Genomic DNA, 25,958 nt, shown 5'->3' with positions numbered 1-25,958 from the left:
CACAAACGCACCATAAAGCGAGGTGTATACATCTCAATTTCACCGTTGCACTGCAAATGTGTTGGAAGACGCGACCAAGGGGCTGTTTAGGAGATTTCAGATATACCAGCGCAGATGTCAGATACACAATGGGTGGCAGCAAACTGGGACAGGTAACCACAGTGATGCCCTGATTCCAAGAAAGAATGATGCCATCTTTGATGGGAAGTGGCATATTTGCATACCGGGAATGAAAAACAACAAATTTTGGTTAATACTAAACGCAATTTTTTGTGCAAAACCAGCAAAACTCACTTTGCTCTTACCCCCGCCGGCGGCTCTGAGTCTCCGCTGTGTTGCTGGTTTACAGGCTGCAGTCAGGCTGTGGCGTCTCATAAGCCTGCCACTGCAGCCAATGACAGAGCTCAGTGACAACCGCTGAGCCCTGCCATTGGCTGCAGCAGCCTGTTTACGAGACAGCTCAGGCTGACTAGAGCCTGCAAAGAGGGCATCAGCGGATTGACTGGAGCCACCAGCAACGAGTAGGGAGCTGGGAGAAGTGAGTAAAGAGCTCTTTATTATGCTTACACACTGGGGGACGCCTTTGGGAAAAAAACTTTTTTAATCTCAGACAAGCTTTTTAAAGGAAGAAAACTTAGATTGTGTAACTCGCAAAATCAGACAAAATTCAGTAAAATAGTTATTCAGTTAAGTTACAGTGAGCAGCGGGCCACATACATTCGTGTGTTACTGGTTTTATTAATGATGACGGCTTTGCCTGTTTGGTCTACATTATGATCCATGCCAAAGTAGGCAGCAGCTCGGTGCAAAAGCATCCTGTGATATGAGGTCATCTGTGGAAACTTCTTAAACTGATTGCTGAAAGACAAAAGAAAACAGGCAAGATTTAATGCTGAACGTGAAAATTTTACCAAAATTTTCTTCTTGGCAAAACCTCTTTTACAAAACTGCATTTCCCCTTCATGTACGGAAATGGAGGTTAAATTATGGATTTAAGTTTGACTGGACTAGCAGAAGTTTATAATTAAACGAAGACAACATGATTAAAAGGGGTTTTCGAGATATAGTTTTTATGATAAAAATTAAGAGTCCTACTGCAGAAGATAATAAATGATTTAATACTCCCTCTCCCGACTCCCCACAAGTCCCCCGTCGCTGGGAAGACCTAGAACCGCTGAAGTGTTGTTTGCACGCTGCAGCAGCCAATCACAGAGCTCAGCAACTGAGCAGCGGGCTCTGAGATAGGCTGCTGCAGCCTGTAAACACTCATGTGGAGAGAGAGGGGGGACCTGGAGCTGCTAACAGGGCACTTGCGGGGATTCGGGAGAGGAGAGTATTAGCTCAATTATTTTCTGCCATAGAAGGTCCTATTTTTAACCAAAAACATCTGACAGCCCCTTCAAGAATTTTAGGGCTATTAGCAAAAAGCATTTGAAGAGAATTTTTTTAAAAATGACGGCATCCATGTATGAATCTGAATTCGGAAATGTATTCAGATGCTCCATTTAAACAACCTCATTTGGTAGCATCGCACAGAGACAAAATATCTATATGGTACTTTGATGTTGATTTCTAAATAGGTCAAGAAATATAAATACACCAACCTCTGGGATTCGCGCTGCCTCGCATGCTAAATATATGCAGGCTGCCGCTTGTTTAGTTAAATACGAGTTTTATTCTTGCCATATAAATGGTGAGGAGGATCCGGGCATCACACTTACCTATTGTCATTAATAAATTCAAGGATTTCTTGTTCTAATTTTAGCAGCATCATTCTGTCCCTAAGGGGATTGAACATTGGGTGATTAGCGTACAAGATCTCTAGATCAGTCAGTCATACTACATGAAGTATATCTATGGTATATCCATGGTATGACATGCCAACATGAAAACTGCAGAAAATAAACAAAAAACAAGTGCTGAACAAATTAAAGTGACCTTCCCGTGCAACAGAAGCCCCGATGGTAAGAGTGGAATGAATGAATGTTTCTAATGTTCACTGTGTTTATCTATGGACAACTCCAGCTGAATCAACATCTTTGTCTAAAGGCCCTTATACACTTAATGATTAAATCGCTCCAAATTCGTTCAAACGGCCGAAAGTGAGCGATAATCGGTACATGTAAATGCGGCAGTCGTGCCCTTTTCGTTTAACGATGGATTTCAGCCCGCACAAAATCCATCCTTGAAGCTGCTGATAGACTGAGCGAATTTCTTCGTTTAAATGCATTTCGCTTGGTCTTTCAAAAGACTCCATGATGGATTTGTTTACCTTTCATACACAATGAGTCTATTGATTATGCAAGGCAAACAGATGCCAGGAGAGAACAATGGAATCCCACTGGGCAGATAATCCCTCGCACTAAACACATGCTGGCACTGCTACTGAGATTACTTAGCCAATGAGGGAAATAGAGGGATAATCTGTGCAAGTAATTTTATGCAAAACAGTCGTTAAATCTTTCGGCAGTTTGAGCGATTATCTTTGCGTGTAAAAGGGCCTTAACCTCATTCTTTGTGTATGTAGCTTTACATGACACAATGAATGGTCAACATTATTAGACCCCCACATAGTAATACACTGCATCTTCCTCCCCATTTCGTCATAGCATAGATTCCACTAGGTGCTGAAATTGTTCTCCGAGAATATTGGCCCATGTAGTCATGGTGGCTTCTTGGAATTGCTGCATATTATATGGAGGTACTGATATGCTCTGAACAGCTGACATGAAGGGGTCATCCATTCATGCTGCTTGTGCAGAATTCTGACCTTTCCATCAGCACGGTACAACAAAAATCTGGATTCATCTGACCCAGTGATGTATTTACACTTCTCATTTTTGCACTCCTTTGCCAGCGCTAGTCTTGCTATTTTGGATCTGTTAGACCACAATGGCGCACTAACTGGTCATCTGTGCCAATAACCTATGCGCACCAAGAAACGACGAGGTGTATATTCATGAATATTTGGTGGAGTACGAGTGTTGTATTCTGTATTCGGCTACAATTTGCTTGACTGTACGCAGCCTGTTCATCAGAAAGATTCTTGACATCCTCCTCTGATCCCTTTCCTTGGTTTATATCAAGAGAAACCCCTTTCGCTGGATATTTTTGCTTAGCGATACGAATCCCTGTATGCTCTCAATACCGATGCATGAGAACATAGCACAAGGTTAGCGGTTTTAGCAAATCGGGCCCCCTGCTAGTCCAGCACCGATGACTGCGTCTCACTCAAAGTTGCTCCATTTGTCCAAAGTAATGTGGTTTCAGACTGAAAATGATCCACGGAAAGCTTGCTCGTTGGATCTTATGCTGCATGCGGGTCTGATTTTCATACAGAAAAGCTCCAATCGTGAAAGTGCTGGTGTCTTTAATAAAAGCGGCCATTCAGTGTATGTTACTATGTTGCGGGAGACAATGGAAAATTATGTACAGCACTTGCAAGAGACTCTCTCAAACTTCAGCAAGTCTATCAGACCATGCATAACTCATGAACTGGGCTGCAAACCTATCTTCAGGCTTCACAGCAGTGAATTTCTTCCAAAAAGATCAGTTGCTATAACCACCAATGTTATCAGTGCTAATAATGACAACTCCACCGGTACGACTGGGACGGGAGCCACGAGACGCGCTAGTTGGGAGCACTAGTGACAGACTGAGAAACATTAGGCGAACAGGGGAACAGACGATAGACAGCTGCTCATCTAGGTTTATATATAGATAGGTGCCTCCAAGATGTTTGGATTGACAAGAATGAGGGTTTTTTCAGTAGCATCAATGCCAACAACAGAAGACTGAGCCACCTATATTGAACTCTAGTGCGGCAAGGTCCCAGCGGTGGCAAGGTCCCAGCGGTGTCCTCTTCTGTCTCACAGCTGCCTTTTGCTAGCGACGGGGCTTTGAATACCCCGCCTCCAGCAAAGCAAATGTTGTGATTGGCAGATCAAGCGCCGGCAGCCAAATCACAGCCGGCGCCCGATGAGCCAATCACAGCCATTCAGTAAATTAAATTACTGAATGGCTGTGATTGGCTCATCGAGCGCCGACTGTGATTGGCTGCCAGCGCTCGATAAGCCAATCACAGCGCTCACTTTAGTGGAGGCGGGGTATTCAAAGCCCCGTCGCCAGCAAAAGGCAGCTGTGAGACAGAAGAGGACACCGCTGGGACCTTGCCACCGCCACCGCTGGGACCTCGCAAAGCCCCGTCGCCAGCAGAAGGCGTCTGTAAGACCAGGAGGACAGAATTGGGACGCCGCGGACCAGGTATGTAAAAGGCCTCCCCCAAAATAAGACACTGTGCCCTTTTTGGGGCAAAAAAAATATAAGACAGTGTCTTATTTTCAGGGAAACACAGTATAATGGTTTATTCATAGTACTGGGCTCCCTATGTGGAGAAGAGGGGCCTTATGGCCCCCCTAAGGCTCCTGGGCCTGTGTGAAACCGCATCCCCTATAGTTACGCCAGTGGTGCACGTTTTACCTATAGCAACTAATCTGCTCACTACATTCATTTTTCAAGCCTTCTCTGTAAAACCAAGAACAGCAAGCAGATGCCACGGGTGACACTAGCACTTTAGAGTGGACCTTCAACAAGTGTCAAAAATGTAACTGTACTTTCAAAAAAAAAAAAGAAGTTTGACTTGCCATAGGGACATGTCAAAAGTTTTGATCGCTGGGTATCCGGATGCAGAGATCCCCACCGATCACAGGAAGAAAATGACTAAAGAACTCATTTGAGCGCCGTCAAAGCTCACAACCTGAAGATGGGCCTACAGACTTTCTATTAAGCCTGTCTTCAGCTAATGGGTAGCGACAGCCCTAGCATGAGCGCTTCAGCTGCTTTGTTCTAGCCATCGGCAAGAGTCTCAGCACAGACACATAGCAATCAAAACTTGCTAGCTTCTCTGACTACTTGATGCAAACTGTGCGCTAGTATGGATCGTTAGTCTACGACACTACACTTTAATTAACTAGTGCTTTCCACATGAGCAGCACTGGCCAGTAGGGGCAGTATTTAGTGACTACCAATGCATAGTGTTCAACAGTGAGCATCAGGTATCAGAGGAGCGGTGCGGCCATCTTTCTTTATCCAGGCCCAAAGATTTCCTTTAAGAAGGACTCACTAATGCTTTTTCCTATAATATTTCACTAAAGCCTTCTGCCTCCCCCGTCAGATAACGCAGCACGAACTGCCCAGTGTTCATCACCAAGAAAAGCCAAGTCTCGCTTTGTGGCTTCTACGGATTAGTTTGCATTTGCCACTTCTGTTCTGAGCAGTTGAGATGGAGGCCTCCTTCATTACGTTATCATCCATCAGCATACTACAACCAGCATTACTCCTTCAGCATATGGCACTACATTATATCTGTATGAACCCGTTTTTATAGAGATCTAATGAGGACTAAGGACCAAGTCACCCCACAAGCATTAAAGGGGTTGTGGAGTGACTTTAGTCCTTTGGTTGTAAACATACATAGTAGATCAGTGAGGATCCGCACTGACCAGCTGTTCATCAGGCTGGTGTGCTCAGGCAGACAGCTCCGTACTCCCTGCAGTGGCGAGGCTCGGTATTGCAAGTCAAGCTCTCTTTCACTTCAAGTGGGAACTTTAGCTGTAGTACTAAGACTGGCAAGCTGCAGCGAGTACAGAGCTGTGTGCTCCCTGCACCAACCCAGCAAATAGCAGATTGGTGGGGACCTCATGTGTCAGACATTGGCTGATGGGCCATCAATAGTTTATACCTGGACACACTCTTTAAAAAAAAACAACCCCATATCTAATACTGTCCTCTAGGAAGTAAATAAAATACATATGTGATTTATCTATGGCAATATTAAAAAAACTGAAATAAAAACTACCTTGGGTTATTCTTCAGTGTGTTCACTAAAAATTCATGTACGTCTATTCCAGTAGAGTCTGTGTACTCTTGGCTAGAATCTGTAAGAATGAAAATAAACGTACCATACATTAAGGACTGGGGACTAATGAAATGTCATACAAGTACTCTATACAAAATAGGTGGAGAAATGGTCATTGCTTAAGACATTTGGTAAATACTCGGAGGGAAAGGGAAATCCATGCGATGCAGTTCCTACAAAAAGTCAGGAGTGTTTCTGACGCTTTGCACCTATTTCCATGAACCCTCCATTGAAGTGATTGGAGGGGGTTGGCGGAACCACACAATAAGGGCTCATGTCCACAAGCAAAATAAGAATTAAAATCCGCAGCTGATTTTAACTCTTCTCCCGCGCGCGGATCCGCACCCCATAGGGATGCATTGACCACCCGCGGGTAGATAAATACCCGCGGATCGTCAATAAAAGTGATTTTAAAAAAAATGGAGCATGAAAAAATCTGGACCATGCTCCATTTTCATGCGGGTCTCCCGCGGGGACGGCTCCCGCGGGCTTCTATTGAAGCCTATGGAAGCCGTCCGGATCCGCGGGACACAAAAATCAGATTTTACTCACACGCTCCGGTTCTTCTCTTCGCCTCGGCGCCATCTTCTCTCAGTCGCGGCCGGATCATTTTGCTTCGGCCCGGCGCATGCGCGGGGCACATCACCGACGTCATCATGCACATCCGCCGAGCCGAAGAAAGAAGATCCAGCCACGACGAGAGAAGATGACGCCGCAGCGAAGCAAGTATCCGGAGCGTGTGAGAGGTAAGTTAATTCTGATTTATTCCTATTTTAAGCGCTCATGTCCGCGGGGCAGGAGGGACCCACTACGGATTCTACATGGAGAATCCGGAGCGGGCCTGATTTTCCCCGTGGACATGAGGCCTAAGACAGGCCCAAAAACCTACGGACATTAAAATGGGTTTTCAAGGACTCTTCAAACACTTGCTAAGGGCAGCGAGTGTAATAATTTAATAAACTTCTCACCAGTTAAATCCTCTGCAGCAGTCATGTGCCACTCAGTCATGTGACTGCTGCAGCCAATCGCTAGCCTCAGTGATCATGTGTGCATGAATGGCATGTGACTACTGAGGCCAGAGATTGGCTGCAACAGTTATAGAATTGGTGTATAGCGTGTGGCTGCTATAGGAGCTCCCAAAAGCGGGGTAGCTGTACTGGGGTGGTAAGACAATTAAAGTAAAGTACTGGATAAATCATTACCTGCCCTTAGCAAGTTTTTGAAAACTTTCAGAAAACCCCTTTAAAAATGTTAAATGTGGCCACATGGTGTTTTGCTGAAAAATACATTTTTTTATGTATTTTCCTTGGCATTGTGAAACCCTCCTTAAACTATTGCCTTATCCAAGACCAACTTCTGTACCATCACATTCTATACAACTACACGGTAGATAAAATGTGTACAAACCTCTAGACAACATTTTCTTTGGCCCCTTCTCTTTATTTTTCTCCTCCTTCTCAGACCCATCTTTGCAGGACTTCTCTTCCTTATCAGACGGGCAGCTGATATGCAACTGAATGACATCCTACAAAAAGAACAAAAGTTCAGTTACAGAAACTACAGAAGGGTGCCCCAATACCCCTCATGATATAGAGACTGTACTTCAGTACACAGAGACATGCTATGCTCTCTTGGTGCCGTATGTGCAGAACTAGTCTCCCCTATGGCTATGCTTGTAGTGGACATGAGCACCAGAATGTGACACGCAGCATGGTGAAGTCTATTTTTTCAGGTTTATACAGAATCCTACAAATGTATCCTGCATAAAAACAGACACGTGAAGGTCCATTAACCCCTTCAGGACACATATATGACTATTTATGTCCTAACTGCATATACGCAGTGCAGTAAAAACGTAAACAGCTATCCGGTCTCGGGAGCCGAACTCCTTACATACATGGCAGATATCGACTGCCTTTGACAGCCAACACCCGCCTGCAACAGCCCTGATATAGAAAATTCGGAACAGGGCTATTAACCCTTTAAATGTCGCTGTCAGATCTGACAGCAGCATTTAAAATGCTTTTTAAGACAAAAAGTTGTTTTTTTTCCCCTTTCAAGTATTACTATATAAAAAAACAAACAAAAATACTAAATAATTATGGAATCGCTGTACTCTTATGGACCTACAGAATAAAGACAATGTCATTTTTTTGCACTATGTACACAGTAAAATCAACCCTCCCCTCCCACATGGTGCAATTGTAGTATGTTAAATGTCGACTTTGAAGAACAGAACTAGTCCTGCCAAAAACAAACCTTCATGTAGAGGTCACCAGAAAAATAATAAAAAAAAAAGAGATATGATTTTTTTTGAATGTGGGAATACCAGAACTACAGAATGCGACCTTGGCAAAGGAGCATTAATGACTATTTGTCATGAAAGGGTTAAAAAGGTCATCTGGGACCTTGAATGTTTTCTCTATAGAGGACTTATCCTCAGGTTAGACCAACAGATAATCAGCAGGGGTCTACAGCACAGGGTCCCTGCAGATCAGTGGATTCACACAGTGCCACTGTCAGTTCAGTGGCCTGGACTGGTATTGCAGGTACAGCTTCTGTTGTATTCAATGTACTGCTGCAATCTGCTAAGTGCCGCTTACTTCCAGCGCTGACCACAAATGACAGCGACGCCAGAAAATCAGTTGATCACCAAGCATCCCAAACTGTGGACCCCTGGCTTTAGAAATGTCATCCTCTATCTGCAGAGTTTTGCTCAAAAGAAAATAAAAAAGTGAGAAGTAGTAAGTCCTAAACTCTATATTGTGTTAATATTAAAACCTATAAGATGTACCCGTAATTAAAGAGCCTCCCCAATATATAATAAATGTGCCGAAAAGGCATAATAAAAAGTTATACTGCTGTTACCTCAATGGGCCAGCGCCGCCGCTCCCGTCCTCAACACGGGCTGTTTATTTTGGCTTCCGCAGTGACTTTGCATACATGCATGTGACTGCTGAAGCCAAGACCGATGAGGTCAGCGACTGGCTGGGACTGTCACGTCACCACTGTAATTTTTCAACAAAGCCCGTCAGTGAGGATGGAAGTTGTGGAACTGGAGCGACAAGTATAACTTTTTTTTTTTTTTAACCACCTGCTGCCCTCCCACCAATTATACTAAACATTGCAAAACCCATTTAAAGACAAATTAAAAATGCTTGACAATTTTACCTGAGGCTCCAGAGGGCCATCCACAAATGGTCCAGATGACTCTTCACACACAGCTAAGCTTCTCACCAATTTTAACTTGGAGTTTGACTAAAGAAAAAGAATAAAAAAAATATGATATACAAAAAAAAAAGGTTATTGTCAATTTTTGCTCCATTATATAATGTCTTTTATATGCATCCTAATGGTATGTATCATGACAAAAAGGGGGAATGCCCTGAAAGCAAACTTCTCCCTTCTGCAAAATCTCTGTTGAATTCAAGTGGTGGCTAAGATAAAAGGTAAAGTCTGCTGGTGCAAGCACCGAGTCATGACTGACTCCTAGGGTGATGTCACATTGTGAGGTTTTCTCGGCAGACTGTTTTTGCAGGCTGGTTTGTCATTGCCTTCCCCAGTCATCGTTACCACCCCCACCCCCCCAGGAAGCTGGGTACTCATTTTACCGACCTTGGAAGGATGGAGGGCTGAGTCAACCTTGAGCCAGCTACCTGAACCACACAGAGATAGAACCTGCAACCTTCAGGTCGTGAGCGAGAGCTTAGGACTGCATTTCTGCTATCCTAATACTCTGTGCCACATGAGGCCCCAAGCGGTGGCTGAATAGCCACTCAATACAAATTCTGGCCTACTGCGGATGGCTTTGATTTGACACCTTGCGACACATCAGCAAACACCCACCCGTCTTTTTTCCCCTCTCTACAGAAGTTGGATGGCATATACCCTCCTCCCTCCACCATTTGTACCACGAGTCTAAAGTGACAATCACCTAATAACAGTGCCACTATACATAGGACATCATTGGACGAAGACGGAAGAGAAGTAGAATTCTAATGGTAGGAGCAGCACACCGAATGTTCACACAGAGAAAAGTTGCAAGTCCTAGTTTTTTGGTAAAGCCCAGCCCAGTCTATGTCCATTACTGTACAACCATAGCAAGATAAACCAACAGATAAGGGGGTTGTTGAGACGAGCTTTTTCATAATGCAAACTTGGCCGCAATCAGCTGATCACCGAGGGTCCTTTTAGACAAGCCAACACCGTATGAACAAGGGAGTGACGTCAGCGCTGGCTCGTTCGCTCTCATGCAGTTTGTGTAGACAGGTGGATACATCGTTGGCTCGTTCAAACGAGAATCGTTCAGTCTTTTACATTCGCTGTATAAGTGACCAAGAACGGCTGTACGAGCGACATTTAATCCGAACGATACGTCAACGAGCCAACCATGATTTTTATGCCTGCAGACAATGAATGACGAATGAAAAGTGAACGACTTTCGCTTGTTTAAAATGATTTTCTTTAATAATCATGGTTCCGTCTACAAGCATCTCGAGTTCGTATCCTGGTATCCGGGCAATCAGATGAATGGCTGTCCATCCTAATACAGTGTTTTCCCCAACTCCGGACCTCAAGGTCCCCCAACAGGTCATGTTTTCAGGATGTCCTCAGTATTGCCCATGTGATGTAATTATGGTCGGTCCCTCAGACGTTGCCGCAGGTGTTCTTACTATAGGAGATCCTGAAAACATGACCTGTTGGGGTGCCTGAGGACTGGAGTTGAAAAACACTGATCCAATACAAGGACAGCCTGAGTCTGCAGAACGGGAGCAGATCTCACAAGGCGCTCTCTTCTAGGTCACAGTGGGTCCAATCCCCCCCCCCCCAGCTGAATGAATAGTCGTCCGTATAATACAAGGTTGGCTTGAGACCACCAGAACAGGAGCCGCTCACAGAACCAGGGGGAGGTTCAGGCTCACCAGTCCCTTCCTCTGCGCTAAAGCGCATTATAATAGAACACTCATTCCAATGAGGGAAACTATGTAGTAATGCCTGTAGTCCAGAGTTTCAGATGGCAGTCATTGGCGCGGTGTGCGCACTGTAACCACCTTAAGCCGCTAGAGCAAGGGAGCTGCCTCCCTCAACGGGTGTAGAGAATGATGGATTATGAATAGAGATGAGTGAACGTACTCGGTCCGGGTGTTTTTGCACTCGAGCACCGCTTTTTCCGAGTAACTTACTACTCGGACGAAAAGATTCAGGGGAAGCTCTCTCTCTCTCTCTCCCCCCCCCCCCCCCCTCTGCAACCCCCCGCTCATCCCTGGTGCCCCCCGAATCTTTTCGTCCGAGTAGTCAGTTACTCGGAAAAAGCGGTGCTTGAGTGCAAAAACACCCGAACCGAGTACGCTCGCTCATCTCTAATTATGAACTGCATAAAATGTGTTCCAAACCAGCCTTCACACATTCTGTGGAATTGCCAACACAGATTTTTCTGCGCGAATCTCGTACTCTTTACAGTACAGGCCAAGTGGAAGGAATTAAAAACAAAAAAAAACAAAAAACACCTTTCCAAACAGAATCCGTAGCATACTTGAAACACGCTGTGGATTCTGAATCCCTGATACGTCCATTTACGCTGCGGATTTCAATCTTTGGAATACAAGGACTGAAACCCGCAGCAAAACACACAAAAAAAAAAAAGACCCAATTTACTGGAAATCTAAGCGGAACGTGAAGTTATGCCACAATACAACAGGGAAACATGAGATGAAGTAGCCGGGGCTTGCTCTGAGACGTGGGTGGTAGGAGTTAAACTGAAGTGTACCTTGGCTCTCTTCCTGGCATGTCCGTGGCTTGGATTCCGCCTCTACACCATTGGAATAAAGCCGCAAGGGGAGAGAGAAGAAACAATGGAACAGTGAATGGAACAGATAAGCAGTAACATACACATCGTGCCTACATACATGGACTAGTTATGAGCGAGCAGCCGTGTACAGGCATGAAGTGACCGGACAACCACTCCGTCCTTACCGGTGGCTGACCAGGTCATATGACTGCTGCAGCCAACCACTGACCACAGCACTGACCTTCTTTAGCCAGTGATTGGCTGCAGCAGTCACATGTCCTAATCAGCAGCATCCAGGAGAGACAGTGGTTGGGAGGTCATTTTAAGTTGTGGAAAACCCCTTTTATTGTGCGTTCATGCATCACGGAAATGCTGCGGATCCGCATTAAAAAAAAAAAAGTAAATATTCATCAAAGTCTGCACCACTGGCGCCAATTCTGACTGATTCAACAGCGGACCCACAGCAGATTTCAGACCCCCGGCGTTCACAGCCTACTTCAGCTACAGAGTGTCTTTAGGAGGAACAATTCAAGATCCTTCTCCCCGTTGCTGCCTTGACGAAGGGCACCGCTCACTGCCTTTCCCCTCCGAAGCATTACTGAGCGCACCTTCCGCATCACCTGACCAGGTGATAAAAAAAGTTTACTCAGTAGCACTTCGTCAAGTATAGATTTTTTTTTTTTAATCTCCTGCTCTTCTCACAGAATACGTGGCCCATCCGCGGACGGGCCATGGATCTGACAGCTTCCATTGACTTCAATAAAAAGCAGTTCATGCAGGAACTGCAGTAAAATGGAGCATGCTGAGACTTTTCATCAGTGAGCGGAAATCACAATTGGTTTCCGCTCGTACACGAAAAACCATTTTCTTCCATAGCATGCTATGAGTGGCTATTGCTGCGGAATCTGGAGCAGAACGCCCGCTCTGGGTAGGGCGGCAAAAATCCACCCGACGCCTAATAAAGGAAATAAAACTGAAACACAGCTAGAATATCTTCTTTGCCCAATATGTTGTTTCCTATCATTCCGGGAGTATTATACCTTCCAGATCAGATATTTGAGCTCCAGAAGTGCTCTTTCTACTGACAAAATGGTAAGCCATCTACAGGGTGGGCCACGTAAAAGTATCCCAGCACCACACTCCTATGAAAGCTGCCAAGGCCTACAAGAAACAGATCACTCATGGAAGTTTCCACCAGCACCTGCGCATGCACAGGAGCGAAGCGTCCTCTCCTTCCGGTAGGCGTTTGGAAGTTAGTTTGTGGATTTGGACTTTGGGATCTCCGTTTCCTATAATCTTGAGACAAGGTCCGATTATCAGAAACGAGCATTCATTCTAACATTTGTTAGCCCGATTCGAGCTGAATGAGACACACCGATCAGCTGATGAGTAAACGAACGCTCACGCATCAGTTGATCGGTGACTTCCATAGACATAAAACCCAGCTAAAGGATCTACAAAGACAAGGTCACAGAGTGTATACGATAATGACTTGTATAGAGACCACTATCTACAGGAAAGGTTAGGCTGGGTTCTCACAGGGCGGATTCTCGGCGGAAATCTCGTGGTTTGGCTGCAGCGAAAAACCGCAAGATTTCTGCCGGGAGAACCGCTGCTGCGAAACCCGCGGCGGCTTTGAAGCGGCCCGGCCGCTCGCTCTTCCGCTGCGGCTGGCGCTCCCATAGAGGAGAGCGCGTCCGCAGCGGAGAAAGAAAAAAAAAAAAGAACATGCTGCGGTCGGCAAATCCGTGCTTAGCCGCGGTGGATTTGCCGTCCCGTGTGGATGAGATTTCTGAGAAATCTCGTCCATATAGCTGGCTAATCACGGGATTAGCGGCCGCAGGTGGATTTGTTGCGGTGAAATTCTGCACGGAATTTCCGCAGCAAATCCGCACTGCGTGAACCCAGCCTTAGGCCCCGTCTGCCGAGAGGGCAGCACTTAAGAGGTCTGATAGATTCTCCTGTCTCATTGAAAATAATGAGCGACGCGTTCCTGAGTAACGCAAAAACAAAAAAGACAAGACACGATTTGTTTCCAGCACCGCATCACTCAGGTCTACGATTCCATTCAATAGAAGAAGGTTCATAGTCATTCAAGATGAGCGTCTCGCAACGTACAAAGCTTGCGTGATTTTCTCTCGGCCGTGTGAAAGCGGCTAGGCCTGCATTTGCACGGGCGATTTTCATGCCCAGATTCTGTTTGGATGCGAGATGGACAGAACTTGCAGTGAGAAGAATCGCATTTATATACACACAAGCAATTTTTCTCATGGATCAACAGTTAGAAAACTCGCTACATGTCCTATTTTTGTGCAATTCCTCTTCAAGAATCACCTATTATTTTCTATGGGAGTGTTAATTAAATAAATAAATAACAACAATCGCATTCTATGTGATTTACATACTATTTTCGTGTGAGAGTGATGAGTTTTAACACCAGTTACTATGGTGACCACATGGGGAAAAAAATATAGAACCAGGAAGTGTAGAGCAGGACAAAAGGAGCGTGAAAATTGGAAGTAGATCTTATGGAAAATGCGCGCTTCTCTCACCAAATGCATCACACGCATGGCAATTACATATAAAAGCCCAGGGGGAAAAGGTCAGATTTCACTACCGTACATCCCACAGGGTTTTTCTTACCCCGTGTCTTATAAAGCAAACGTGCCGAAATTCGTTGCATCGGCACTTGTTTGCGCAATCAAGAGTTTAAACGTGCAATCTAAATCGCGGCCGCGCAAAAAAATCTGCGATCGGTTACCAGTTCTCCGTCTTCCCCACTGCCGCCCATACATACGGCTGATTGGTGGCAAGCGTCGGCGGGAGCTGCTGCTGCTTCCACCAACCCGCTTCTTACCTTCCTTCTGCCAAACAAGCGCCACAGTGACACGGAGCTCCGGTATTTCAGACCTCTGCTGTTCCTTCTGTTCAGTCGCCCTGTACTATGCCCTACACTTTCCCTGGGTGAGTTCAACATATTTTTCCCTAGCCCCCCTCCAAAACGGGGGTGCGGCTTCTAAAGTGAAAAATATGACATTTAATTTTTTTTTTTTGTTAAATCACCATTTCCTATTTGAGTTCATTATGGGGGGGGGGGGGGGGGGGGGGGGGGGCGGCGACAAACTTTATGCTCAGCCTACTTCCCCCACCCCAGTTTCCTCCCAAAAAAACGAAAACTAATCAAATCCCATGTACCTCAACATTTTAACATTCTAGGAGTCATCCCGCAAAAAAGGAAGCTAGAACATCCAGCTTCTCCAATAGAAAGATACAAATGTTACGATTCTACAAAAGCAAAAAATACAAAAACAGCTGACCCTGGAGGTCCCTTCCAACTTTACGATTCTATGATACATTATGTGTGCGCATGCATCATTTTTACCACGCTGTGAATGCTGCAAAAACGGCAAGATTGCTCGTTTTTACTCTTCCTCGCCCCACAAAAAGAGAATAGAATAAAAGTCAAAAAAAACTTTAATTTGTACCTCAAAACAGTGCCTTAAAAAATACAACTTTTTCCCACAAAAAACAAGCCTTCACATGGAGTCAACGGAAAAACAAACTACGGTTTTAAAATAAAAAACACCCCCAAAAAACTGACTCTGAAACCCAAAATAGGCGTGTCATTAAGGGGTTAATAAATATCTGAAACCACTGCACACTAACAGCACTAGACAGGTTACAGGGGCTCCATTTCGACAGCCCAAGAAAGGTCTTGAAGGTATAACCACCTGGGGTTCTTGACGCGAGTTGGGTTCGTCCGATTCCTGTTCCTCTTTGCTGGGTGACCTAGACACGGCCTTGCTTCTGTTTACAGACTCTTCAACCAAACGCTTTTCGGATTCCTTCATGATCTCCAGAGTTTCCTGGGTCGTGTGGCCATGGGACATCTTCAACATAGTACAGCACAAACGGTAATAACCTGTACAAGAAACAAACAAACATCAGTAAGGGCTGAAGGCCTTTCACAATTCGACCAGTGGTGGCAAGAGAGACAAGACTCACTAAAAGTTTCCCCCCCATTTCTGATAACTCCCTCTGAAATCTATAGGTCAGGATCCGCCTCCCAGAAATCTGAGTAACCCCCTGAACTACTAATTGAGGTCAACTATGATCAATGGTGAAAGGACTTCTGCTCGGTTCTCACCGCCGGTTACTATGTAGACCACTGAAAAATATTTTGCTTACTATTTTTTCCCAGCTAAATCAATCAGGCGTCATTATGGAAGCAAACAAGTATCGGTTTAGTTTCTTCAAAGCATGGCATAAAATGTAACCACAAAATATGTATACAGAGAACAGAACAGCATTCTAGACAGCCCTACGAGGTCAACAAAGATCTAGGAGAAGCATCCTCAAGATTGTGACGTCACAAGGATGTTTGGTTATCGGGAGCATTGTATCAAACTGAAGCCCCTTTTACACTTGACGGCCCAACAGCCGTCCCAGTAATGAGAGTTCCTATGGTTTCCTTGCACAAATGAGGATCAATCAGCCCTATTCTCATTAGTAATGGGGTGAAACTGAAAGGGAGGAGACACAAATTAGATGGATGATCAACGAGTGGAACAGGTTGCCACAAGAGGTGGCGAGTTCTCCTTCAATGGAAGTGTTCAAACAGAGGCTGGACAGATATCTGTCTGGGATGATTTAGTGATCCTGCACTGAGCAGGGGGTTGGACCCGATGACCCTGGAGGTCCCTTCCAACTCTACCATTTTAGGATTGCTCGGTGGATGCAGGTGGAGCGGGACGGAGATTGTTCTGGCTTGCTCACCTCAGTTCACAGTAAGCAGGCCTGTTTACATGGAACGATGCAGAGTCAGACAAATGGCGATTTTTAGGTCGGCAGATCCCTTGATCGCTGATGGTTTTTCCACTGCATGCGTTCCCACTGCCAACCGCCAGATTTAACAAGCAATTTGCACAATGACAGCACCATGTAAAAGAGGCTTAACATATCCAGAAGTCCCAATACAAGACAACAATCACCATCACAATGGTTCACCAATTACTGTAGGACCCAAATGTCAATGCACAGAAGAGCCCATATGACCCTATGATACAATATCTCTTCTGATCACCACCATAGGAAAAAACAAACATTTCCCGCTACAATTCTTCAGATGCAACATGGGGATAATAGCAACTTGTGTCTTCATCAGCAACACAAACAGAAACCTTGTTGATCAAGGATCCCCATGCCACAATAGCCCAACATACCCCAAAAGCCATCAATCTGCTCATTTTCCACGGCATGCTTCTATCCCGGTGCCTTTCATTAAGGTTTCTGTAAAAGGCAGGCCTTTTTATCTGTATGAATGAATCAGCCTCCGTCCCCCAGGACAGCGTGGGAGGCTGTGAGGAGGAGGAAGACATGATCGTCTCTGACAAGAGCGCGCAAGAGCGAACCGACATAAGGAGACGAGCAGAGAAATAAGGACAAGATGCAGGTAGAAGGATAGTGATCCGACAGAAGGGAGCAGAATTAATGCGGAGCAGCACAGCGCATTAGTGTGCAATCTACATCCAAACCCACACTGCAGCGGGGATGGCACTGCGGGCTCTCGGGCACCGAACATATCAGAGAGACCGCAACAATGACACAAAGCGTGACAGATCGAGCAAGATAACTATATACTGCACTACAAAAATGGGATTACATCGATGTTACAGTCATTTTATAGAATCACTTGTCCTGCCTCGTATAATTCTGCCCCTACTTTAGCAGTATGACGCCAACTTTCAACACCAGAGCTATTTGCACCATGCTTGTACAGTAGGCCTTAACCCCTACAGATCAGGAGTACAGAGGGCATCCTGAATGCTAACATACTGTACTGTATTAACCCTTTCCAATCCGCTGTCTGACGTCTTCCTACGTTCTGATTGAAGCTTGTACAGCTCCAATGCCAGAAGACATCCGACAGGGTATTCTTACTGTCTATTGCAAGCCATTCCGCTGTCGGAGCCTCTCTGGCGCACGCATACTGGCTTCAGATGGCACCGTTGTAGAACAGCAAAAAGAGAAAAAGTCTTTTAGGAAACCCTGAATCCAAAATTGGATTGGAAAGGATAAAAGGGGTATTCTTGTCAGTTACTATGGATGACCTGCCCTCGGGATACTAGATTGTCAGGGGTATGCCACTCGGGATTCTCCGGCCTACTGTTAGTGCATCGGACATCCACATTGGGGTTGGAGCTGGGAGTGTAATAAAAGGCTTTTGCTCTTTCATGATACTTTTAACTCCGACCCCGCTGCGGACATCCGGCTGAGTTGCACAGACATCAACGGGTAAGATAATTGGTGGGGATCCTGAGATGGACCCCTGCCAATTAACTACGGATGACCTATCCTGAGAATAGGTTATCAGATAGTAAATGCCCAAAAAAACCTTTTAAGGAGATCTCATCAAAAAAGGAAACAACGCCGTAATACAGTAGCCAACCCAATGAAGCATTTCCCCCTTTCTCTATGTGTACCGTATTAGGACTTCATATAACTTAAGTGCATTAGTCTTAAAGGGGTTGTCCCGAGAAAGCAAGTGGGGTTATACACTTCTGTATGGCCATATTAATGCACTTTGTAATGTACATTGTGCATTAATTATGAGCCATACAGAAGTTATTCACTTACCTGTTCCGTTGCTGGCGTCCCCGTCGCCATGGTGCCGTCTAATTTCAGCGTCTAATCGCCCGATTAGACGCGCTTGCGCAGTCCGGTCTTCTCCCTTCTGAATGGGGCCGCTCGTGCCGGAGAGCTGCTCCTCGTAGCTCCGCCCCGTCACGTGTGCCGATTCCAGCCAATCAGGAGGCTGGAATCGGCAATGGAACGCACAGAGCCCACGGTGCACCATGGGCGAAGACCTGCGGTCCACCGTGGGTGAAGATCCCGACGGCCATCTTCGCAAGGTAAGTAAGAAGTCACCGGAGCGCGGGGATTCGGGTAAGTACTATCCGTTTTGTTTTTTTTAACCCCTGCATCGGGTTTGTCTCGCGCCGAACGGGGGGGCTATTGAAAAAAAAAAAAAAAACCCGTTTCGGCGCGGGACAACCCCTTTAAGTTTTCATACACCAGCATGAAAAAAGTTTTAGTGAAATGATTAATTGAAAAGAATTTGAATTCTTTTCAATTAAACTCCACAGTATCATTTGCTGAGCTGTTATTCGACCAAGTCTCATCAGTTATTTCAGGCTGGGGATGGTTATCTGTGCTGTTCTATAAAGGGGGCATAGTCTGCTATTGGAAAAAAAATTAAAGGGGTTGTCCCATGAACAGATTGTTTCTAGTTACATCCAGGCCATAAATTAAACATTTTTTTTTTTATTTACACTTATTTAAAGAAATTCTATCCCCAGATATTTCAGGACTGTTAGAATAGAAACAGTAGGTGGCGCTATTCTGTGTCCACCTCAGTAAGTTTTCCAAGGGGGTCACACATACTCAGTCTTGCTTCTCTGCAGTAATGATCTCTCACGTTTTTTTTTAATCACTTCTGATCTCAGAAAAGAAGCAGCAAATTCAGAAGCGGATGCTCACCACATCAGAGGTGCCTCCACATAGCCAGTGACGCAGGAAGAAGCAAGACTGAGCCGGTAGAACAATCGCTGAGGTGCGCATAGAATAAAGGCAGCAGGAGGCGCTATTCTAACATTAGCACTGGAATAGCTGGGGTATAAACATTTTAAGTGAAAATATACAAATGGGTTTTTTTAATTATGGGCTGGATTTAACAACAAAGTAACAGTTTGTAAGGATGGAAAAAAAATAAATAATGTGTTCATCACATTTAGGCCTCCTCCACACGGGCGGAAATCCCGCAGCAGGATTTCCCGCAGAATTTCCGTCCGTAGCAGCTGCCATAGGCTTGCATTAGAAAATGCAATCCTAGGCAGACGGCCGCGATTTGTCCGTGTGAAATCACGTGCGGAAAACAAATCGCGGCAGGCTTTATTTCTCGCAGAGCTCCACACAAAAATGTCACTCCCCGGCCGTCAGCTCCCCTCTGCGCACGCGCCGGCAGATCAAAGAGCCGGAGCTGCGGGAGAGGTGAGCGCCGCACTGGTCCCTGCAGGGGCTCGGGTCGGGTACCGCAGTGAAAATTCTTGCAGGGGAACCGATAATACAGCGTGCATCAGGTAGTCAGAGACACGGTCTGGCATCTGAGTTTGTGGGTCAGTTTAAAGGGCTAATGTCCAAGGATGGATTATCGCTGCAGAAATCGCGGCCAGACAGCCGCCGCGAATTCCAATGTGCGTCTACAGACATGCTGTGTTAAAATGATTCTCCCCTGCCCACGAGAGGAAATCAACTGCGATTTTCCGTTTGTGGGGGAGAAATCGCGGCATGTCCTATCCTGTGCGGAAAAATGCACAGATGACTTCCATTGCAGTCAAATGGGAGCCGTCTGACCCGCGATGGGAGTACAGTGGAAGTACCGCGAAAATCTGTGCCGCCGGCGTGTCATGCGCTGCACTGTTGCGGCTCGCCGGACGGGACACTCGCGGTGGATTCAGACAGGCGAGTATAGGGTCTCTGGGGGCGCCGGGGTCTGATTCTGGTGGAATTCGACCCCGGCCGTGAGCATGAGCCCTAATTAATCTTCAGAACGCAAAATATGCAGAATGTCCTTTCTGCTTCATTTGTAGGAAACCTCCATGTATAAATGTAACTAGAAGTTTCTAGAACCGCATACCGAGGATAAAATGCAGAGAGCAGGTTTCAGAACTCATTGTCTAGATTCATCCTGAACATGGGATAGTACATGTCATTGTGTATCACTAGGAGACAATGGAATCCCATGCAAAAGACGATCCGGCCGTTCTTTACACATTTGTCTTAGCATGTTAAAAAAGAGCAGACGATTCCAGGCAAGAAGCAGCCCTGCAAGGTTAAACCGATGATACGATGAACGTTTTCAATCTCATTGGAAGAAGCAGAGAACCAATCACAATTGCAGCTCCGTGGCAACCAGTTCTATCACCATGTGCAGCCAGCGAGGACACGATACTTGTAGGAGAAGCACAGAACAAACCTCGCATGCTGCATCACAATCCATGCAGAACAAGCAGCAGCGACGACTACACACGTCATCCTCCCATACTGGAGGTTTTACTCCCAAAATCCCACTAGAAAACGAGTTCACCGTTTCATCAAGTTCTCTCGTTCTTCCCACTGCAATCCTATAGGGTAAACCAAGGTGGTGTGTGTCCCCCACCCATGTCCCAGCCATGGTTCTCACTTATGACCAGCAAGCCTGAAAGACCTAGAAGTACCTTCTGATACATTCATCTGTACTTAAAGGGGGTACTTTGGCATTAGCAAGTGAGGGCATAGCATTAGGATGATTGTTGGGGTTTGACCACTGGGACCCCACAATTGCTAGAATTAAAAAAGCACAGCGAACTATGGAGTGCCCTTGCGAGATTTCTCCCTGGCACAGCTCCATGGCCATCTAGGCGCTGGGCAGATACAGCAACTCCATGGCCTGCTCTTCTCTCAGGCTCTGAATTCAATGAATCGCTGAGCGCTGTGACCAATCACAGGCAGCGCTCAGCTGTCATTCAATGATTGGTCACAGCGCTCAGCCAATCAGAGTTAGCGCTTTTTGGAGGCAGGGATTTTTCAATCCCCAGCCAACAGAAGCCAGAAGAACACTGCCGGGGCTGCAGAGAAGAGCCAGGGGGGCAGCTCTTGTGAGTTTAAATTTTTTTTTTTTTTTTACAGCTAGAGAAGATTTTTGGGGTAGGCTTATATTTCGAGCCCCACCCTCCCATGAAAATCATTGCTCCAGGGAATGCCTTCACCTTATTGCTATCAATGGGACAGTAGTTGGTGTCCCAATGAAAGCAATGGGATAGCATCGTGGACCTCTGCCACAGCTGTGACAGGGGGTTCCTTAGCTGTCACAGCTATGTCAGGGGAGTGCGATGTACTTACGATGTTCTCACTAGGGCTGGAACTGCTGCTGCCGGCCCCACTGCAAAACAATGGGTGATAGCGCAGATTTTTTCCTAGCGCATTTGCGAGTCTTGAGTGAACACATCGCAAATGAGTATAAAACCATTGAAAATCACTGGTTTCATAATCATGCGTTTTCACTCAGTCTCGCATTGCTAAAAAACATATCGCAAGAGGGTTTGAGCCCTAAAAGTTGAAACTGACCAGGCCCGTAAGCAAGGGGGGCCCTGCAGACCCCCACCTCCTTTCACCACACTAAGGATGGCAGTGCTTACTTTAATGTCTCCTTCCTGACTGAGCAGTGAATTGTGAATCCTGAATTATCCTCCCTGCTGCTCTCGGGCACTGGAATGGTGAGAGGGGAAGAGGATCCAGGATGCCCAGGTTTCCGTGTGCCTCATAATGTCAGGAAGGAGATCTTAAAGGCCCAGTCTGGTGAAAAACACAAATTTTTCATGCCTGCAACCCTCACCCGATTGCCTGTCACACTCTGGAGGTAATGTCTGTGCATTTTAGCCCCTTCCATGCAGTGCAGCCCCTGTTTGATGCTTATCAGGCACCATCTTAAAGTTGATATTTTTACTTCCCGGTTCAAATAAATCCCAGGATGCATAAGCACAGCATTAACTGAGGTCATACCATTTCTACCATCGTATAAATAAGCTATAGACCATGAAGCATACAGTCAGGAGGATGAACTGTGATCTCCTCTATTATAAATGAGTGACAAGAGCTGTGTAATGGTCATCGGTAAGTGTGATAGGAGTGTCCGTGTTCCTCTCTAGGTAATTTGTGGAAGGGTTCATGTAATAGCTTTATCCAAACAGAGAAATTAACTGGAAATTGAATGCATAAGTACACTCAAGTAAATCTGAGCCAGTCAGAATGGAGATCACATGGCCAAGGCCATGAACTTTATGAACTAAGCAAGGCCACACTAGCCAACTTATATATACTGGGGGAGAGATACATAATGAATGGAAGAAAAAAAAAAATCATAGTAGTGGCCCTTAAAAGGATAGTATCTGAATTAAGTGTGGGTCCGACCACTGGGATTCCCCACTAACCATGAGAAAGGGAGTCCAAAATATCCCCATGTGAACAGAATGGTGATCAAGTATCCGCACTGCTGCTCCGTTAATTGCGATGGGACAGCTGGACAGTTCAATAGAGTTCCAGTACCTAGCCATCTCCAGTAGACCGACTGAAATGAATGGTGTGGCAGTGCTCATGTGACCTCCACTTTATTCACTTGGGGGGCTTTATTGACCCCTGTTCTCCTGATTACCGATGAGTTACTATGTTGGTATAAACCCTTTACAGATTATGTCTGCTTTATATAAAAGGTTCTGATGTACAACAGAATGATCTCCGTATCTCTGCACCATGGACTTGTGATGGAATAGGCAATGTGCCGTAAAAGTCTTCCACTGTCAATAGGCTCTTCGAGGCTTTGAAGAGCTTTTCATTATTTTTTAGTCAGTCTGTCATTTTAGGTTGACTAGTATTTGAAGAGATCATTTATTCAAAGTGCCCTGCAGAAAAGTAAGATTAGAAAGGTTTCCGTGTCAATTATATTCCGCTACCAAATACAAGTCAGCACTTTTGGTAATGGGCCTCTTCCTTGGCCTTGTCGCACTTTAACCCTTTCCAATTCAATTTGCATCCTGGTTTTCCTAGGGGGCTTACTCTTTTTCTGCCGTTATACAACGGCGCTATCTGCTGGCTCAAGCAAGTACTGCATGAAGTGACACGTTGGATAGTCTCCGACAGCAGAGAGGCTGGCAATATACAGTAAGAGAACCCCGACGGACGTCTTCCAACATCGGAGGTGTACAGCCTTAAATCATAATGTCTTAAGACGTCAGACAGTGGATTGGAAGGGCTTGAAGAGTCATGTGACGCGCTTCAGTAAAAACTTGCAATCCCCATGAACAACTTTTTAATAACTCTGCATTCTGCTGTTCCTCCGTTATTCCTACCAAACATTTACAAATAAACCGACACCTGGGCGTTACCATAGCTCGTCAAAAGGGGTGTGTCCTTGCACAGACAACAGTGATTGGACAGTGTTAGACCATAGGGATATACCCTTAACACATCCAGTTGTCAACTCAGAGGAACATCTGGAGCATCTTCTCCTACAACTCTGTCCTGAATTATTTCTTGAGGGATATAAACATTTATAAGAACAGATACCCCCCGCCTCCGAGTAACGACCGGACCTCTTTAAAAGAATGTTCCATCTATTACAATAAGCTGATAACGCAGGGTGATGCTTGCAACATACTAATAGGGGATACCGTTGACCATGGTGGTCAAAGGGATCATATCTTTAGGTTCAGTGGCAGTCTAAACTGTTAGGAGATTACACCATTTATTGTGCTCATTGCTATAGCTAAAAACATAAGCAAATCCACATACAATATCACAGTAACCGAATATTTACAGAATGCTTGCATAACAAACTATATATTTAAAAGTCATAAAAAACGTATTGCTCAATATATGTATCCCTGTGGGAGGGATGGTTCATGACAACGTATTCCCAAAAGAACTGCCCTGGCAATCGAGTGCTACAGGGAAAAAGGTATTACATGCCGGCCATTCAAATCAAGCAAGTAAAACGAAGACCCCAAACTTATCTTCCTCATATGTCCCCTTTAAAAAATAAAAAAAAATAAAAAACAAAACAAAAACAAAAAAAACAAAACACATCAAGTGGCCTTGAGTTACACTAAATAAGATGGAGAAAATATATTAAAGATGTGACCAAATGACACAGTTCCCATATGGTTTTGACCCATTTTTATAATTGTGACCCCAGTGCCAAGTTTCAGTTACAAAATCACATCCCTGGTATCATTATGGAGCAATAATACTTAGAGCAGTCATTAACTGGAAAGTAAAGCTGGGTGATTAACCAAATTAGTTTGGTTAATTCGCCTCTCTACGGCTGCACAATTTAGATTTTCCTTTGAAATCGTAAAATTGATATTAACCCCACCCCAGTGGGTAGGATGTGTGGCGAGAAGAACAGTACTACAGGGGGCGGTTGCGGAGGACAGTACTACAGGGGGCGGTTGCGGAGGACAGTACTACAGGTGAAGGGAGTTGCGAAGAGGACACAGGGGGAATATGTGGAGAAGACAGTACAGGGACTTGCGGAGGAGAATACCATGGGGGGGCTGCTAAACACTCCCTACTACCTAGAAGGGCTGTGGAAGACAACATTACCAGAGGAGGGTGTTGACAGAACACGGGCAGCTGTGGTTATTGCCTTGAATCCCATTCCTAAATGTCTGTGCAAGCACATCGCTTAACACGAAGGTGTCCAACATTTTGATGGAGAAAATAATGCAGCATGTAGAGCTATTTCTGCCATCAACAGCTATAGTCTGCGAGGTCAGGCTCCGCCGGTGTGGCCACTGGATTACAGATAACTACTGTTTCCATGTCACCCAGTGCCTATGGACTTAGAACTTCAAGGCACTATAGGTTGCAAGAAGTTTACTGTCTGCCTTGTTTGACGCCACATTCATCACTTCATATGATGAATGGGTAACACAAAGGCAAGGGGTGTTGGGTTGGGGTGGGGGGAATTTTTGGTATTCAGAGTGTCATTTCCGGCTGCACGATAACAAAAGCCCTCTGATTATACTAAAAGGGGTTGTGCCAAGATGCACAATGACTTTGAGAACGTGGGATTCATGGTGATCAGCCGATTGCTGTGGTTGCCAGAGCGGGTCTTGGGGGTAACATCTGCAAGGTGGACACTATATACAGCTACTATTTCATGTAAAGTGGCCACTGCAGGGAAAATGATAATGTGGCATTACAGAATGGCCATCCTTTAATAGAAGGATAGGGGGAGGATCCGCCAGTATATGAGCTGCTCTTACCAAGTGGCTCTCCATTCTGGGACTAAGAGGGGGAGTCCCAAGTGAGAAACCCCGATCTATGACATTCAAATACCCTAATATGGGGTATGAACAGGAGATGGCATTGTGGCACAACACCTTTACAATTAAAGTTATGGTTTGAGAGTCAACATCAAAAGCTCCATTGTAGATTCTGCAATGTCAGACGGGAAAAATAGTACCATTTTTCATGTCAAAATAATGGATACCATGGGAGAACCCAAAAGACCTCGTTATGAATCAAAAGGGTATGCCACGTTTTGGATCTGAATTAGCATTGTGGATTCTGTTGGGAATGGATGCTTCACCACAATGTGAACATATCCATCCATTTCCATAATGTAGGCTAACAAAGGCACCAATAGCAGTAAAT

The 25,958-nt window shown here is 45.3% G+C and overlaps 1 protein-coding gene and 1 non-coding gene across 5 annotated transcripts in view; both read right to left on the bottom strand.

Annotated features, from left to right (window-relative positions):
• R3HDM2 (R3H domain containing 2) overlaps window positions 1-25,958 on the bottom strand; it is a 122,298-nt gene that overhangs the window by 37,921 nt on the left and 58,419 nt on the right. For 3 of the 4 annotated variants that reach the window (XM_066584442.1, XM_066584439.1, XM_066584440.1), the window contains exons 3-9: window positions 15,437-15,627; window positions 11,685-11,726; window positions 9,089-9,175; window positions 7,325-7,442; window positions 5,858-5,936; window positions 1,722-1,781; window positions 718-858 (exon numbers count right to left, since the gene is read on the bottom strand). In XM_066584442.1, the coding sequence (XP_066440539.1) occupies window positions 718-858; window positions 1,722-1,781; window positions 5,858-5,936; window positions 7,325-7,442; window positions 9,089-9,175; window positions 11,685-11,726; window positions 15,437-15,604 (695 nt within the window). In that variant the 5' untranslated portion in view covers window positions 15,605-15,627. Of the gene's footprint in view, window positions 1-717; window positions 859-1,721; window positions 1,782-5,857; window positions 5,937-7,324; window positions 7,443-8,785; window positions 8,873-9,088; window positions 9,176-11,684; window positions 11,727-15,436; window positions 15,628-25,958 lie in introns of those variants that run through there. The other variant, XM_066584441.1, reaches the window with a different exon arrangement.
• On the bottom strand, window positions 25,110-25,240 carry LOC136594438 (small nucleolar RNA SNORA13). The gene has a single exon (XR_010788581.1). It is a non-coding gene; the product is annotated as a small nucleolar RNA SNORA13 (small nucleolar RNA).

The sequence above is a fragment of the Eleutherodactylus coqui genome, chromosome 1, assembly GCF_035609145.1.
Source record: "Eleutherodactylus coqui strain aEleCoq1 chromosome 1, aEleCoq1.hap1, whole genome shotgun sequence".
In the NCBI taxonomy this organism is placed as follows: Eukaryota; Metazoa; Chordata; class Amphibia; order Anura; family Eleutherodactylidae; genus Eleutherodactylus; species Eleutherodactylus coqui.
The sequence above is the reverse complement of the archived record's forward strand: the minus strand, read 5'-3'. Positions and strand labels throughout refer to the sequence as shown.